Source organism: Manis javanica, chromosome 3 (genome assembly GCF_040802235.1).
Source record: "Manis javanica isolate MJ-LG chromosome 3, MJ_LKY, whole genome shotgun sequence".
Classification (NCBI taxonomy): Eukaryota; Metazoa; Chordata; class Mammalia; order Pholidota; family Manidae; genus Manis; species Manis javanica.
This window is the reverse complement of record NC_133158.1, coordinates 96,506,553-96,525,202: the sequence shown is the minus strand read 5'-3', so window position 1 is coordinate 96,525,202 and position 18,650 is coordinate 96,506,553. Positions and strand designations below refer to the sequence as shown.

The 18,650-nt window shown below is 34.6% G+C and overlaps 1 protein-coding gene across 11 annotated transcripts in view; it reads left to right on the top strand.

Moving 5' to 3' along the window:
* Positions 1–18,650, top strand: part of ROBO2 (roundabout guidance receptor 2) — a 1,411,015-nt gene that overhangs the window by 1,250,382 nt on the left and 141,983 nt on the right. For all 11 annotated transcript variants that reach the window (XM_073231817.1, XM_073231816.1, XM_073231815.1 and 8 more), the window contains exon 5: positions 585–723. In XM_073231817.1, coding sequence (XP_073087918.1) covers positions 585–723 — 139 coding nt within the window. The remainder of the gene's footprint in view (positions 1–584; positions 724–18,650) is intronic.

Genomic DNA, 18,650 nt, shown 5'->3' with positions numbered 1-18,650 from the left:
TTGACAGCTGTTTTACTTTAAAAAAATCTGGTAGATGATTCTCCATACATGATGGAATTACTAGGTCCTTAATCAGTGGTAGTCTATGTGGGAAAATTTAGATAACATATATGTGTGAGAACACAACTTTCTTTTTGTTTCCTCCACCATATGTTATGGACAATGAATATTAGTTTCCTTTCTGATGTTTTCCATCAGTTTCAGCTTTTAATTTTCCCACTCTGAACCATTGTAATAGATTAATCATTCCTCTCTCTTTCCTTGTTCCTGTGCAATTTAGTGTTCAGGTTCCTTATGATATGATCCATCTGGTTTAGCTCAGGAATTCACTGAAGAATGAACTTAATATTTTTTCCAAAAGGTTGTGCTGTTTTAAATACAAACTGTAGCTATTTCTGTGTTCCAAAATATTTTATTTTATTCAATTACGTTGGATTTGTATGACCTTATCAAGACATATTTGAGATATAGAGTTACGTACCTATGTACCAAAAATAAACCATGTTTCCTATGTTTTTTCCATAATGTGCTTAAAACATGCACAGCATTCATTTTATTTCATGCCTTTTTTTTTTCCGCCTAAGAACGACCTACATTTCTCAGGAGACCAATCAACCAGGTGGTGCTGGAGGAGGAAGCTGTAGAATTTCGTTGTCAGGTCCAGGGAGATCCTCAACCAACTGTACGGTGGAAAAAGGATGATTCAGACTTGCCAAGAGGAAGGTAAGAACATCATTATTGATGTAAAATTGTTATAAATCTGTTGAATAGTTAGAAAAGAAAAAGACATTCCCAACTGCACCAAACATTCTCATATCTTGATTTATTATTTTTACTACATGTGATTTTTACATATGCAACACCTATCTGCTGTTTTATATAATAAAGCTCTCCAGGCTTGTGATGTCTCTTCTTCATTGAATTTTCACATGAATACTTCATCCTCCACTCCATCTTTTATCCCCAAATATCAAGTATTCCTACAGTGCTTGCTTTCTCTTGGCCCCTCCTAAGTCTGCCATTCTGTTACTGCTTAATTTTTTACCTCTTGTGCCAATTGCCTCCATTTACTGCTCTGTTGCCGTAATGCTTCAACCCATACTAGATACTGTCTGCCTTCCTTTACTGCCCTGAACATCACTAACAAAAGCCTGCTGAGTGTACCTGACTTTAAGGTTTGGAGTAAAGGAGAGATCTCATTCAGCACAGTATTGCAAAGGCAGCATGTAGTTGATATCACTACAGGCATATCTCAGAGTTATTATGGGTTTGGTTCCAGACCTCTGCAATAAAACAAGTCAAATGAATTTTTTGATTTCCCATATGTAAGTTATGTTTACTATATTGTAGTATATTAGCTGTGTAATAGCATTATGTCTAAAAAAAACAATGTACAGACCTTAATTAAAAATTATTTATTGCTAAAACAATGCCAACCATTATGTGAGCTTCCAGTGGGTCATAATCTTTTTGCTGTTGGAGGGTCTTGCCTCCATATTGATGGCTTCTGACTGATCAGGGTTGTGGTCACTGAAGGTTAGGGTGGCTGTGGCAATTTATTAAAATAAAGCACCTATTAAGTTTGCCACACTGATTGACTCTTCTTTCATGAATTATTCTCCATGGCACAGGATGCTGTTTGATAGTATTTTACCCAAAGGGCTTTCAAAATTGGAGTCAATCCTCTGAAAACCTACCACTGTTTTATCAACTGTTTATGTAATATTCTAAACTTTTGGTAGTCATTTCAACAATCTTTACATCTTCACCGGAAGTAAATTCCATGTCAAGAAACCACTTTCTTTGCTCATCTATCTATAAGAAGCTCCTCATCCTTTCAAGTTTTATCATGAAATTGAAGCAATTCAGTCACGTTTTCAGACTCCACTTCCAATTTTAGTTCTGTTGCTATTTCTACCACATCTGCTGTTACTTCCTCCACTGAAGTGTTGAACCCCTCAAGGTCATCTGTAAAGTTTGGAATCAACTTCTTCCAAACTCCTGTTAATGTTAGTATTTTGACCTCTTCTCATCAATCCTGAATGTTCTTAGTAGCATCTAGAAGGGCAAATCCTTTTGGCCAGATCCATCTGGGGAATCAATATCTGTAACAGATACAGCCTTATGAAATATGTTTATTTAATAATAAGACTTAAAATTCAGAATTATTGCTTGATCTATGGACTGAAGAATGGATATTGTGTTAGCAGACATGAAAACACATTAATCTCATTGTACAGCTCCATCAGAGCTCTTGGGTGACCGAGTGCATTGTCAGCAAAAATCTTCCTGAGCGATAGGTTTCAACGGTGTGCTTCAAATATTCAGTAAACCATGTTGTAAAAAGATATGCTGTCATCCAGGTTTTGTTTTTCCATTTATAAAGCATAGGCAGAGTAGATTTAGAGAGTAATTCTTAAGGGCCCAAGGGTTTTCAGAATGGCACATGACTACTGGCTTCAACTTAAAGTTGCCAGCTGTATTAGACCCTGTAATAGAGTTAACCTGTTCTTTGAAGCTTTGAAGCCAGGCATTGATTTCTCTCTAGCTATGAGAGTCCTAGAGAGATTCTTCTTCCAATATAAGGTTGTTTCATCTACAAGGAAAATTTTTTGTTTAGCTTAGCCACCTTTATTCATTATTTCAGATAGATCATCTGCATAACTTGCTGCAGCTTCTAAATGAGCACCTGCTGCTTCATCTGCACTTTTATGTTAGGGAGACAGCTTCTTTCATTCAACCTCATAAACCAGTCTGCTAGCTTCAAACATTTCTTCTGTAGCTTCTTTACCTTTTAGCCTCCCTAGAATTGAAGAAGGTTAGGGCCTTACTCTGGATTAGATTTTGGTTTAAGGGAATATTAAGACTAGTTTGGTCTATCCAGAGTTCTAAAACTTTCTTCATATCAGCAATAAGACTGTTTCAGCTTCTTATCTTTCATATATTCCCTGGAATTGCACTTTTAATTTCCTTCAAGAACTTTTCCTTTTCATCACAACTTGGACAAATGGTGCAAGAGGCCTAACTTTTAGCCTATCTCGGTTTTTGACATGCCTTCCTCACTAAGCTTCATCATTTCTGGCTTTTCACTTAAAACAAGAGATATGCAGCTCTTCCTTTCACTTGAACACTTGGAGACCATTGGAGGGCTATTAATTGGCCTAATTTCAATACTGTTGTGTCTCAGGGAATAGGGAGACTGAGGAGAAGGAGAGAGATAGGGGAATGTCCGGTTAGTAGAGCAATCAGAATGCACACAAATCCTCCATCTTATATGGGCATAGTTTGTGGTGCCCCCAAACAATTGCAACAGTAACATCAAAAATCACTTATCACAGATCACTATAACAATAATAATGAAAAAGTTTAAAACATTGGGAGAATTACCAAAGTATGACACAAACACACAAAATAAGCAAATGCTTTTGAGAAAAATGGCTCTGATAGCTGTGCTTGATGCAGGGTTGCTACAAACCTTCAATTTATAAAGAACACATTATCTATAAAGCCCAATAAAGTGAAGTGCAATACAAGGAGATATGCCTGTATCCGCACACAGAATTTCTCCCTTAGGGACCTCCTGTCACTTCCTCTCCATCTCTTCAAGGAGACCTTCTCCTTCCTCTTTTTCTATTCTTCCTATCACCAAACCTCAAAGCACAACCTCTCAACTCTCTAGGGTTAGTCCAAAATACTTGTTGCCTTTCATAAAAATAATCTTAACTATTTTGTTGTCTAAATTTTCCTAACACCTTACCCTTTATGAACAGAAATATCATTCAAGTGTTTTTGTCAAAAGAGCAACTCTAGCTTTAAGATTATTTTGCTTTCTCCTACTCCTCCCTCCTGAAACTACAGCCATCACACCTACTGCAATCACTGTCCATGCAAAATTTCCCATTCTGCTTTTTATCCATTTCTTTTCTCCTAAAAAAAGAAATTAAATTTCATTCAACTGGATGAAATTCAACATGCTTTCACAGAAGTCAACTTCCTTTTGTGAGTTTTCACTGGCACTGCTATCATTACTTTCCTGAATTTATGCATTTGTTTCAAAACCTCAGTTTCATATATCCCTAGGTCTGTGGTTTTTCTAAATATTTTCTAAAGTCACATCGTCAACAGCACTGGCTTCAAATGGACCAAACCTTTCAAATAGTCAGTGAGAAGTTCCTTGTAATCTATAGGAATAAGAAAAGTAAAGATCTTAATTTGTTTAGTTTTTCAGCTTAAGTAGTAGGGAAAGTCATCTCTGTGTTTCTCTTGTTCCTTTGCTGCCAGACATCTAGTTTTAAAGGAATGCTGTTTCCAGGAGAGGTTTGTGAATGTGAGGCTCCTCAAGCCTTCTCAGTAGATGCTGTTAAAAAGGAGGGAAAGTTTATGGAATGGAGTTGTTCCTGTCCAGACTTTGTATAAAGTCAAAAAGTTTCTTCAAATCTAGGAGCATTTAAGGTGTAATTTTAAAGCATTGATGTAAGATTAAAAGGTGAGTTATATAATAAAATATATTCTAGTATAGGCAAAGGTTAATTTTCAATTACTGGAAAGAAATACCCTTATCCATCTAAAAACAACCCTCATTTTGGAATAATTTTGGATATATAGAAAGTTAAAAGATAGTACAGAGAATTCTCCCAAAACCAGTTTCCCCTATTGTTCACATCTTAAGATTGCTATATAATATTTGTCACCCCTAATGAACAAAAGCTCATACATAAAAATTAAAGTTTACACATTATTTTGATTTTACCAGTTTTTCCATTAATATCTTCCTTTTACTCTGGGACCCACTGTAGGGTTTTATTTAGTTGGATGTTACAGGATGTTGTATTTATTTGTCATGTTTCTCTAGTCTCCTTTGGCTTATGATGGGTTCTCAGTTTTTCCTTGTTTTTATGAACTTGACAGTCTTAAGGGGTATTGACCAAATATCTTACAGAATGTCCTCCAAACTTGAATTTGTCTGTTTTTTTTTTCCCTTATGACTTAACTGGGTTTGAGGGCTTTTAGGAAGAAAGTCATAGAGAATGGCCCTTTTATCACATACCAGGGGTTACATGATAGCCACATAACAACATCCCTGGTGATTTTGCTTTTTTTTAAAATCATTAAACAAAATTCAGTTGACAAAAGTTTCAAAAATAGAAAGTTGTGAAAGTGTCGCATTTTACTGGGTCTGGGTCTTTCAGTGAAGGTAAATAAAACTTAATCAAACCCATTGCTCTATTTGTTAGGTCATAAACCTAACAACTGTTAATTACTATAATATTCTTTAAATCTTGCCAAATTACTTTACTTCAGTGCTCAAATAATACACACAAATCAAACGACAGCATTAAACTTCATGTTATGAAATAAAGGCTACTAAAGACAAGGTTGAAATTCTGAGAAATCTTACCTCTACTAACTTCCCTTAAGACATTTTCATAGGTTTGGCCTCTTTATTCTCCTATTACTGTCATGACACTACTGCAGTTGCTGTGTGTGACCCACTAAATATGTTTAAAGTATTACGCAAATGGCAATACAGTGTAAGCTTTCAATTTCATCTTGTAAAGGCTTATAACAAGGATCAGTGCAATGTAGAAATTGAGGTCAATATTTTTATCATGATAGAAGCCATGCACAATCTTGAAACATATTTCAAAGAAGCTTACTCATTCTTAGATTTGTAGGCATTAGCATAAGCTTCACTTATGCATAATGAGAGGAAAGAGACCCCTTTACTTGGTGAGGAATAACAGTAATGACTTTTAACCAACTGTAGCCTAAATCAACAGCACTGATTGTATTACATTATTTAGGCCTCAGACTAGGGAGATGGCCATTGTTCTCGTGTAAGTAATTGTGTGGAATGGTATGGAGGATGACATTTCTTTGGCTTAACATTTAATGCAATTTGAATAAGGTTTGTGTAGTGGTTCATGCTTAACACATTTATAGTAAAGCTTTGTAGGGCAGCTGCATAACCTGTAATTACTCTGTAAGTAATATGTGACTATTTTTCTTTTGGAGACAAAAAAAGCTTTTCAATTCAAGTTTAAATTTATGAAATGCTGTGATAGCTATTTAAACCTTCAACACAGAATAAGATATCTGTGCCAACCTTTCAGTAACCAGAGCTGAATTAAGGGAGCACTTTTTTCCTTTGCTGTGAACATATTTTTAAATTAGTACCCATATACCTCTTTCCTTGATTTAGCGTTAAACTCCTGAACTTTTTCTGTTGCTGTCTTTAATAAAATTACAACATGCCCTTGGTGAATTGTACTAAAGACATTTTTGATTAGTTGAATGTTTCACTGAGGTGGGAAAGTAGCAATTCCCAATTCTAACAATATCCCTGATGCCCAAGGGAAAAATTATTTATTTGGATATTTTCCATATGGCAAAGGGACACAACAAGAAGGAGACTTTACTTTATACAGGCTACTTTCAAAATGTTGATTGTTTGCAGAAACTTCTGAAGATATTATTTCAAAATTGACGATTTTAGGAAGAAAAAGAAGTCACGGCTTTTTTTGTGACTGTACCAATTATCAATATCTTTTTTCCAGAAGGTCTCAATACATATGTTCTAAAATAAATCAACACAGCAATATAAAAATAAAGTGGGTAGGGGAAACAAAATGAGGAGATAAAGGGGGAGATATTTTATAGCACAAATGATTATATTTTTTAAAAGCAAGTTTTTCTTAAGTGTAATTTAAATTGTAGAATATATACTTTTGGATTTACCTAGATTTATTAAATGTCTACTGTACATATAATGGTCATTACTAGTCTATGAAAAGAGGTCATTTTAAGCAAGGTAATAGGCTGTTATTATTTTTTATTGTATGTTAACCAGATTAGGGAATTCAGGAAAGTTTTTATGTACTGAATACATTTAACAAAAGTCAAAACTGAAGTAATGTAGTTTCTTCATCTACTACATATTCCTTTCTCAGGCAAACCTAGAGCTTTTTCCTAATTGATATTCTTTTGATGATCAAGCACCTTCAACATATTTTTTCACAAAGTATTTCATATGATAAAAGTTGCTGATATTTATATACCAGGGTGACGTTCCATGTTTGCCAAACCCAGTCATGACATAGGGACATTGCATATTTTTATTATACCAAAAGTAAAAAATACATATGTACACACACACATATACACATACATATGAAAAGGTCTATGAAAAACGTCATGTATTAATATAAAAGAAACAGAATGTAATATGTGTACAACTAAGTGAATAAAAATAAAATTGAAATACAACCCTACAATGTCCTGTTCAGTCTAATATTAGTGAGGAAAATACAAATATCTCTTCTCATAATTTAGATAAGTAGTGTGATTAATTGTAATTTCTTATCTGGGTTTATATTATTTCAGTTAAGTATTAGCTGTCTTTTCAAGAAAGCTAGAAATAGGAGATTTAACATCCTTCATCAATCATATTCTTTTCAGTATATCACCATTAGTTATCTCCATGATTTTTTATTCCATTTTTATTTGTCTTTGAAACTAACTCTAAAGTGATTGTTAGCTTTCTCAAATGAGGACCTAGAGTACAGAAAAGAATGCACATATTTACTTGTCAGAGAAAAAGGAAATAAAATATACCATTTACATTCTTAGGTATGCCTGCAAACTCTAAATGCTGTGGATGGTTTGCACATAGTGGATATAATTCATGAATATTTCATAAAAATAGACAAGGAACTGGAGAATAAGATTTTCAAGGTATATAGTGTAAAATTCTATCAATTTTCCTGAACCCACAGACAAATTCCTTTTTTTCTAAACTGAAAGTGTATTTTAAGAGAGATTTTGAGAGTTCTTAGTTCCATGAAATATGGGGTTCATATAAATACATGATTCCTTAAGAAAAGGAACTGAATAGAACCACTTACAATTCCTTTTTTTGTGTGTGTGTGTGGCAATTTTACACTAAGTGACTCTTTCCACTTAGCCCTGAAAATCTTATATTAATTGTTTGGCAACTCTATTGTTTAGAGCCTGTGCTTCTGGGATGTAGAGAAGCTGAACAGGTGCTCAGCCACCCTGCTGAGGAGAGAGGCCTTCTTCACATACAGTATGTGTGCTTCAAGGACATGTGGTAATTTGGGCTCCTGATAAATAACCATGCTGATTAGATTGGCTGGTCAAGATTGGTCAATTAAAATGACTTATGAAAAAGAAAGAAAAAAAAACTGAGAGCAGGGAAAAAGCAATGTATATAAAACATTGTGTGTGGCATCTGAAAAGTGTCTGGGTTCCTAAGACTCAGAAATATAAAGAAAGCTGTAAATGAATATTCTTTGATTTTTCAGCAATACAGAGGCTTTAGCCATTTGTCTGAAAAAAATTAGAACTGCCTGGAGAATTACTGTGGGATCGCTTAGGACAGCTACCAATACCTGCAAAAAGAATATGTAGGTCACTGTCAGGGAAGTTAGATTTTGCCTGGCTTTAACACTACTTGATCATTTATCCCTTTAGTTATACTTTCATATTCTGGATATGATATTTGACAGATTTCTCTACCACTATCTAGGAGTGTGACCTTGAAAAAGCTACTTAAACTTTTTGTGTTTTACTTCCTGAAGATGAGGACCAGCTCTGCAATGGGACTAATGATTAACCTACATTTCGACTCATTTGTACAGGGTTAATAATTATGCCATCCCTTCTATCTCAAAGGGTTATTTAAATGACACAACTGATTCAAGGCACTATAAATACTGTACAATGGATGCATGTAACAGGTACCCCAGTTTTATAAATTCAATTAATTGGTGGCATTTATTAGTTACACAGATATTTATAAGGAATAAATAATTGAGGCTACAAAATATAGCGTATACAATTATTATGGATGCTCTTTTCTTTAGCCAATCAATTTCTATAGAAACATAAAATATTATTGATTTAATAGATACAACTTTTGCTTTTAAATCATAGAGATTTATCTATAAATTTTGCCAGCCAGTTTGCCAACCCTAAAATTTGCCACTCATTTTTCTACCAAAGATTGTACATGATCCAGATATTGTATCCTAGCTTCAATACAATAAAATATCCAGGTTGGGAATATTTGAATTTCATATACTATACTGTATCTTTTGTCTGCTGGTAAGAAGAAAACCACCATCTTTGTATAAAGATTATGCAATGATAAAAGCAAATCTTTTTGAAGGAGTTACTATCTTCCATACACTCTTCTAAATGCCTTTTGTGTGCATTTATTCCATCATCTAAAAGAACAGTGTTCCAGCAAAATATTACTCCCATTTGAGGGATGTGGAAGCAGAAGCTTAAAGAAGTTGTTTCCAAAGTCACACGTTACTATGTGTTAGGGCTAGGGCCTGATTAAAAACTGGCCAACATGAAACCTGTGTTTTAAACTAATAAGCTTAATAATTATATGATTATTAATTGTTTGTGAATTTAGCTGCTTACAGATTTTATACTTTAAATAAAATTTTAGATAATCAGTTAGAAACACTATACAGTATTATGAATACCTTTAAAAGAAATGATATATATAAATATCATTACAGTTACAGGTAATTTTTAGACTGATTTCATAAGCCACATATAAAATGTCTTGGTGTTTTGAAAATATTAATGTGGACCAGGTCAAGGTTACCTTCTCAGAAACTGAAGCTATAGATTTTGTTTATAAACAAGATTAATTAGCAACTTTCAGAGGGATGCCAAAATGGTACTTTTTCTGTGTTTTCATCAAATAGGTGCTAATAGTTGCTGTTAACACAAAACTAATTGCCACCTAGGGTGGGGAGTGCAAGTTACCTCTTCCTGTGACCACATTGGCCCATCTGTTGAGAATTTCAGCTCGGAAACAATGCAGGAACTGGCATCTAATTTGGGCTCTGGCCAGTGGTCAACTAACAAGCTGGGACACATTTTGAATATGAAGTGCCTTGAAGTCAAAGATGCTCTGCTGTCCATTAACTGGCAGCTTATGTGTTATGTGGTAGCAGAGCCAAGACCAGGTGCCAGTTTGCAGAGCAAAAGGATCTTCCTGAGTGCCACCTGTCATTGGCATGTGGTCATTGTCCAACACAGGAGCCACAGCAGGCGTGCTTCTTTCACTGACGGGTAGCTCGTTAGAAGCATTCAGCTAGGCTGAGGTCAGGACTCGAGCAGCATTTTATCTCAGCCCACACTGTAGGCCAAGCTAAATGCCTGCCAGCAGATAGAGAATTAAATAGTATGACAATATAAATCTACAAATATGAATTATTCTAAAGTATGATAATTCATTTTCCCATCTCTATTGCCTAATAATGTTCAGGCCACAGTTGAATTTACTAAGAATGTTATTTTATATTTTCTTGGTAATATGATTATCACTAATTCCATGGGCAGTTACGCATTGGTAGCCAGTACTGAATTCCAGATTTTATATTTCCTACAAATGTGGGGTTACTCTTATTACTATTATCATTATTATAATTTCTTATAACGGTCCCTGTGTAAAAGATGCTGCTCACCAGTTAATCAAGTTAACTGGTAGGAATTGAAAGAGAAAGGGTAAAATATAACAACAACAAAAGAATGACTTGAGACAGTATTACAATGACATGATGAATATTCTTTGTTAGTGTGTGAAGGAAATACAATTATCAAAGATGAGGGACAAGAAAACAGATATTTTCAAAGCACTATAATATCATACCCTATTCCATACAATCAATTTCTGGTTAAATCTACTTTAGTTGCTACATACTACTAACTATCTGGAGCTTCATTCTAAAAGGCCATATTTAGGGATGGGGGAGCCAATGAGGCACAGAGAATCTTTGCCAGGATACCAAAGTATTAGAAATTCCTTCTGAGAAGGTGTTTCATCATAAAGATCTATAGGATAGATCTGTGACAAGATCTCAGTGTAGAAAGTGAATCATTCTTATGAGCATGACTGTTAACAGTTAGAAAAATTATTGTAATACTCTTTCAACTCATTCGTCAAGTGTATAGGCATTTGGAGTCTTTATAAAGAACATCTGTTGCATAATTTGTGTCACTGCAATTCATAAAACAAAATTGTTATAAAATATATGTTTGATGAAAATTATAAATATTTCGTCTATTAACCCAAGTTTTCTAAGTTTTTTTCAAACATTTATACCACAAATAACAGGAAAAGTCAGTCAGGAATCTTACCTTTACTTAAGAAATTTTATAAAGAGAGAGAAAGGAAAAATTCTATCCTCACTATAAATAAAGTTTATAGTAAGATGTCAGTTCTCTAAAGGAATAATAAAAATCTCCAATACAGACTAATAAAATACTGTATTTCAAGAATTACTTCAAAAATAATCATACATATTAAACATTTATATATGTTGATATTGCAACAAATATTAAAAGGATTAGTTCTCAATTTTAGTAGAGAGCATGAGGTATGTATAACATTAATTATTAAATAAAACAAACTACATAAAAAGTAGGATATACAAGATTTCAGGTTTCAGAAAATAAAAGCTACTTTAGTGCCATGTGACTCTAGAGATGGGTCTGAAAGTGAGAATAGAATTCTCTTAAATGGAGCTGCAAAGACGACTATTCCAAGAGATGGAAGCAGGAAGAAAAGCTTTGGTGGTGGAGAGCGTAGTCCCACAATTAGTGGTTCAGTTTGCCTAGAGCATGGGAGAGTGGTACTTAAGGCCAGCAAAGGGAGCTGAGGTTAATTATGAAAGCCTCTAATTCCAAGTAAAGTGTTTATACTGAACAGACTATAAAATGGGAATCCACTGAAGCACATTGAATAGAAATATATCTCTGTCTCTATGTTTAGAAAATTGATTCTCATATTTCTGTGTAGGATGCTTTTGAATAGAGAAAGTTCGGAGGTAGGCAGGCATACCTCATAGGAAATTATTTAAAAAGTAGTTAAGGGATTACACTGGGATATTTCCTGCAAATATACAAACATGGATATTAATGCAAGTGACAATAAAAAGAAAAGTTTTATTTTCAGTTGGAAATTGATTATATGTCAGGTTCTATGGGAAAAGAGGGGTGAAAAGTAGTACTGAGTCTTATAACTTGGGTGCCTGGATCAGAGGGGTTAACCTTAGTAAATATAGAAGTCAAAAGATTTATTTAGCTTAATCATTGTTAGTCATATAATATTATTTTCACTGAATCCAAGTTAGATAATGTTTGTCAGGTTCAATAGTAATTTTTCTCTGAGTTAAGGAGAAAAAAATTTCCAAATTAACTCGGATGTGCTATCTATGGAAAATGATCTCTATTTCAGAGATGTTAAAGTGTGAAAAATGTGTATCTTAAAATTGATAAACTATGGGAATAATAGCAAATGTTTACAGGTGCTTTATATGCAAATAACTCATTTAATCTTCACAATTGCATCGTGAAATGTATATTCTTATCATCCTTATCTTGCAAAGGAAAAATCTGAGGGGCAAACTGAGGTGGGAGAGATATTTGAATCCAAGACCTCAAGCCCTGAAATCCCCTATCTTGACTACTACACTAAAATAATTCATATTTAAAGAAAATCATATTAAAATTCCTATAATTTAAATTTTTTTAAAAACTAATATTTTTTATGAGGGCCCTCTGGTTTCATGTTAGATGGCTCCACAGTTTATAATTAGTCTTTTCAACTACTGTGAGGTGTGACTCTTTAACAGAGGAGGAAACTGAAGCTTGGAGACAATGAATGCTGTGTTCCAGGTCACAGGACCTATGGGTAGCAACCCTGGATCAAACCCCAGGTCTCTCTGACATGAAATCTTGTGCTCATTTTCCATTTTGGACTTTGAACACACTTCATGACATGTTTTACTTGACACCCATTAGAGACTTTGTTTATTTCTGTGTAACTAAGAGAAAATAGTGCTAATCTCATCATTATTTTAATTGTTTCTCTATCTTTGCAACTCCCTTTGCTGTACTTATCTTCAGTCTCAAATGTCCAGCTCTATATCTGATGTATGTGCTCACCAGATACACATTTAGTGCAGCAATTCTTAACTGGACCCAATTTTGCTTTTCCCATTCCCAAAGGGATATCTGGCAATGTCTGGAGACATTTTGGAAGATTAGGTGTTAATTGCTATCTAGTAGGAAGAGGCTAAGAATGCTGCCAAACTTCGTAGTCCTACTATACAAAGGACAACTTCCACAGCAAAAAATAACCTGGTCCAAAATGTCAACAGTGGGAGGTTGAGAAACCCTGATTTAGTGGAAAAGATGAATCTGGGCATTGCTCACCTGAATGCTCTTTTATGTAATCTGTATTTTTGTTTTTAATGTTAGTGCAAAATAATAGAATATAGTCCCAAGAAACAGATTTCAAAGATAATAGCCTTCTCTTATTGCTTTAGCTAAGAAGGTTATACCAGTGTGACGGACAAACAGTACCATGATTTGATGTGGCATAAATATGTCATCTGAATGCAAGAAGAAGGCCCTTTGAGTTCACTAATGACTTGAGATGAGTGTATATCTTTGCATATTTTCTAAAATATGTGAGGCTTGGAATTTTTCTTTATCTTTCCTTGCTCATTAAATAGTTGCTGAATTGGTAAAACTACTAAGAGTAGTGTAATTAGATCAGTGTCTGAACCTTCATTTTCAAGCAGACTTGCCAACCCACAAGTTCCATGACACATTTAATGAAGACAAGTGCCCCATGCTGTGGTGGTGAATTCCTAAATTATTCCATAAGTGCATTTCACAGGGAAGTTTCTGTGGGTAGAAAGAAAGAGGATAGAGCTTGTTGAATGTGTCACAGCCCAGCCCAGACAGAACACCCCTCTGATAATGGAGAATCCCACCCCATCCCCAACTCAGCTAGTGCTCATTTTGAACACCAATGAAGGAGACTTCCTAAGGTTTGCCCAGCAAAGACCACAAGGCCACTAAGTAGACGGCATGCTCAAAAATCCATTTTATCCTCGCAGTTTTTTTATTGCAGAGTTCATTTCCAACTCAAAGGAGTCCAAAGAATGGTAGCTGCCAGTTAAAAAATGTCTGGTCTGAGCTGAGTTCTGTGGATTCTTCTGGATTTAATCCGTAACGAGCTTTTCTAAAAGGATTTAAAGTTGAGATTAATTTCTAACAGAACACCCAACTGTGAGATACATCCACTTTTCCAAATCTGATGTTGGGATTCCTAGTCCTGTAGTAGAGCCAAATTGTCCTAAACAAATTTAAACCCATAAAACAATTATTTCTGAATTGAGGGATAACTTACCCTGCCTCCACTGCTTTATTTGTTTTAATGTGCTCTCCTTAATTTTGGTATATTTCCATTTTTTTTGTTATAAATTGTCATGTTCTAATTAGTTGAAAATTTATTGGAAATAATACCTGAACTGTTTTTAAAGTATTTCAAAGTAAGAAATTTAAAGAGTTGTATATATTATTTTATTTGAATAATCTATTAAAGTTAAGTGGGCAAATTAACACAAGAATTGTTGCACATTAATGATAGCAATGAAAATAATTAAATATTCCTTTCTGATATCATGAGCCAAAGGAATATCTGTGGAATGGTTTGAATATGAATTTCTATGAGTGTGGAAGGAGGAAGTACATGAGATATATACATATACCTATATTTATCTACATATAGGTAGATACATAGATATAGACACACACAAATTTAATCTGTAAATTTTTAAGAAATCTAAATTTAGTGAAAGTTGGAGTAACTATGGGGTGATACTGAAAGTTCTTTGCAGTTTTAAAAGTCATAATGTAATTATCAGTGAGATGTCATTGACCTATCTGCTGATAATAGTGAAAAAAAAACAAAAAAAACAAGCTAATACTAAAAAAAAAGAAAAGAAAAAGAAATACTGTTTGCTAGGCAAAAAGTGAAATTCATGCTAATGATAAAAAATTATATATATATATGTACTTCTAAGATTGTAGTGTTACGCCCTTTGATGTTAATGTTTTATATTAATGAAAGATTATCAGTGATGAAATGTATGTATGATATTTATAATATACTTTATCTTAAAGTTAATTTTTATCTTAAACTTTTGGATCTTACTCTTTTATTATTGTTTGTTGTCAAGCTTGAATTTCTTAATCTAGGCAACAGTGTACAGGTGGTTTCCAGGTCAAACCATAGAACAAGTGTGTGAGAAAAGATATACCTCTTTTGAAGTATAGCTTATTCTAGGACCTTGTGCAACATATTGTTAATAGTGCTAATAATGGTCAATGATTGGAAGAAATTGAACACAGAAAATGTTTTGAGGTAAAAAATGAGTGGAAGGTACAACTTAAACAAACTCAGAGTCAAAGTTAAGGTAACTGAAAAAAAAATGAGATTCTTAATGCTCAAAAGGTGTCCTGTGTTTGCGGCAGCTCCTCCCTTGAGGCTTGAACTTTTATCAGCTATGTTTGATACTGGTGAAAGAATATAGTCTTCCTCTTACTGCATACATATATATGGCCTTCATTTATTCTTTCATGATCAAACTGATCTTAACTACCTGCTAGATTCAGTTCTAAGGATACAACTATGATCAAAAGTGACATGGGCATGCCTTTATTGAGCTTAAAATCTGGAAGTGGGGATAGATGTTAAACAAATTAATCTTGTCAATGTAAGCACAAGTAGTTATGCTAAAGGGGGAGAGAGTTGGGGAGGTACTGAGAAAGATCCAGAATAAGGACACAGCATATACAAATGCAGAGGCCTGGGAGAGCCTGAGAATTCTGGAGTAGATAATTGAGGGCTTGAGTGTGTGGCAGCCAGCAATGCAAGATGGGCTGAATAAGTGAGAGAGACTGGGAACATATAGGCCAGGTTCAGAAGTTGGGGCTTCAAGGGTAAATTGAAGTATTTATTAGTCTACTCTTCATATATAAAGAGGATGGTAAACTATTTTATTAATACATAATTGGGTTTTTACCAGGTCAATACAATGGAAAGACAGTGGGACATGAAAAGTAAGAATATTGGCAAGGAAATTGTGGACGATAGAACCTAAGTAGAATATAGGAAGAAGTGATGATGGAGAGGGCTGATAAAAATGGAGAAAGAGGTTTAGTTTGTAAACTGATGAAAAGAGTAGAAAAAATTGAGGTTATGGCAAGATCAGATATTTGAACTTCAGATTTCAAAGATTGGACCTTTCCAGTTGAGGGCAAGGTCCAGGGTCTTGCTATGAAACAATGGCCAAAGGGAGTTGGAGACAGTGTCCCTGGAATAAGAGATCTCAGTGAAAGGAGGGGCAACAGTGACATTTATTGGGGATTTACTGTGTGCCAGCTTCAGGTCTCAACACTCTAAATGTATTCTCATTTATTCCTTACTATGTCCCTATGAAGTAGGGTTTATTATCATATTTTATAATAAGATGAAATTCTAGAGGTTCCATTTGAATATGAGATGACATGATTTCTATGCAATGGACTAGGATTTCTTGTTGCTGTTGTTTTGCTTTGCTTTATTTTCATAAGAGAGGATAAGTAACTTAGAAAATATTTACTGACTATTAACGCCCTGTCAGGCGCTGAGTAATTGTTTGGAATGTAGGAGGGTACTTCCCACAGCCCTTCTTCCTCTATCCTTCTACCAACCTCAGGAAAGAGTCAGATTTCAATTGAGGCATGGAGATAAGAGTTAAAATATGAGAAGATAGAGAGTAAGGAAATTTTACAAGTCAGGGAACAGGTAGTTCTGAAGCCATAGTGAAAAATGTTATGGCAGTAGCTACAGAAATGTGTAAGACATTGTACAGAGGAGATGAAGTTCATGCAGAGAAGATGAAAAAGGAAAGACTAGCAGGAGAAGATGGAAATGGTGGTAACTAAGGACAGCAGGCTGTGTACTTTATATTTGTCGCCAAACTTGCCAAGAGAATCAATCCCTGGAGTCCCCATTGTGCATCCTAAGAATAGAAGATGGAGAGACCGGGACAGTCAGATGACAGCTACAGCCTGCAGTGATTAAAATTTGTAGGCACTTCTAGTTTGGGGTGAGCAAAATGCTTTTTTCTGGAAGGGCTCAGCTGCATTATTATTTAATTGCCTCAAGTTCCAGAGAGGCTGCTGCTCCAAGGTGGTTGGTGGTCTTTTCGGCCTAGCTGTCCTATGATCTGAAATCTGTACTTCGTCAAGTCAACTATTGTTATGCTATTGTGGGTATTTTTAAAGCATCTGTTCTGCTTCTTTGTTTTCTCTTAGCTTTTTAGTTGTAGAACATCCTGCTCTCCATTTATGGTTTTCCGTCTGTGGGTCAGGCTGACAGAGAGAGAGCACCACCTATGACTGGGATAGAGGTCACGAGGATAGTATTTAGGGAAAGCCAGGGGGGTCTAAAGCATTGTTTGGTTATTTAAGACAGAGTCAGAATGCTGTCATGTATCAGATTTTCTTCTGGCTTTCGGGAGAGGCTTCCAGAACAGAAGAACAAATTCTCTTCAGAGACCACCTTGCTTCTTACTGTTTCCCTACAAGTCTAATCTCCCAAGATTTTCATTTCCTTTTTCAAGAATTGTTGCATCAATTTTCATTTTAAAAAGGATATCTGTCTTCCATACTACTCTTCAGTACCCTACCCAGATATGCATGTTATCTGAATCCTGAAAGAATAAAGATTATTTCACCTGAACAGGAAACATTTGCCTGCATTATAACTGCAGATTAAAAAATAAAGAATGTGACCCAGGTCAGCTATAGAGTACAGAATACTTGACTCAGTATCCCTTTGACAACAAAATAATAGCCTATTGTGCTCATTTTTAGGTCCCAAATTCAATTGTTATTTAAGAGCTTGATTTAAGATTACACTTTAAATATTAAACATTAAGAAAATATCCCTCAGGATTTAGGTTGCCAAGAAGTGCTTATCTGAGTTTTAATAACAATTTCAAGTGTTGTCTGTGGAATGATTTTCCTTGAAAAATTGTGAGCAGAAAGATCACTTTAGGAAAATTGAGCAACTTTTCCTATAGACTAATTAGAAAGGCAGAGAACACACTGGTGATTACCATAGGGAGATGGGAGTCAGGAGATGGGTAAAAGAGATAAAGGAAAAAATTAATGGGAAAGTCAGGGCATGGTTATATGTGTGTGTACACATCTCAAAGTGCATCAACCTGTGCCCTAAGATTGGTGCATTTTGTTATACATGCTTCAATAAAAAATGTAGAAAAAGAAAAGAAGCAAAAGATTAAAATTTCTACCAAAAGATTAAAATTTCTACCAGAAAGTTTGTATTTTATCAAAGAGTGCCTTGATTCAAAGCTGGGAGTTGTTGAAGTGCACTTTTTTCAGCAATTGAAAAGCACCGTCACTGAGTTCTAAATGGTTTTATCTTCATTTCCAAAATCTGTAATCTACACAGTGGTATCAGTTGATGCGTGTATTCTTAATTATCAATAAATTATTCCATGAGATTAAAAAGTGATTTTTATTCTAAAAACGCTTCTGTTGAAAGCAGAGCAATAAATTTAGTGACATTTTCATATGAAAGCTCCATAGTTAAATTTTCACTGAATTATGGAATTATGAGATGCTCATTGTTGTGGACATTTCTTTATTTTCTGAGTCTGAAAGGTACATGGTGATCTTCAGCTATCTGTTTTAAGTACAAGTATTTTAAAAATTGAAAACAAACTTTTGAGTGTCCC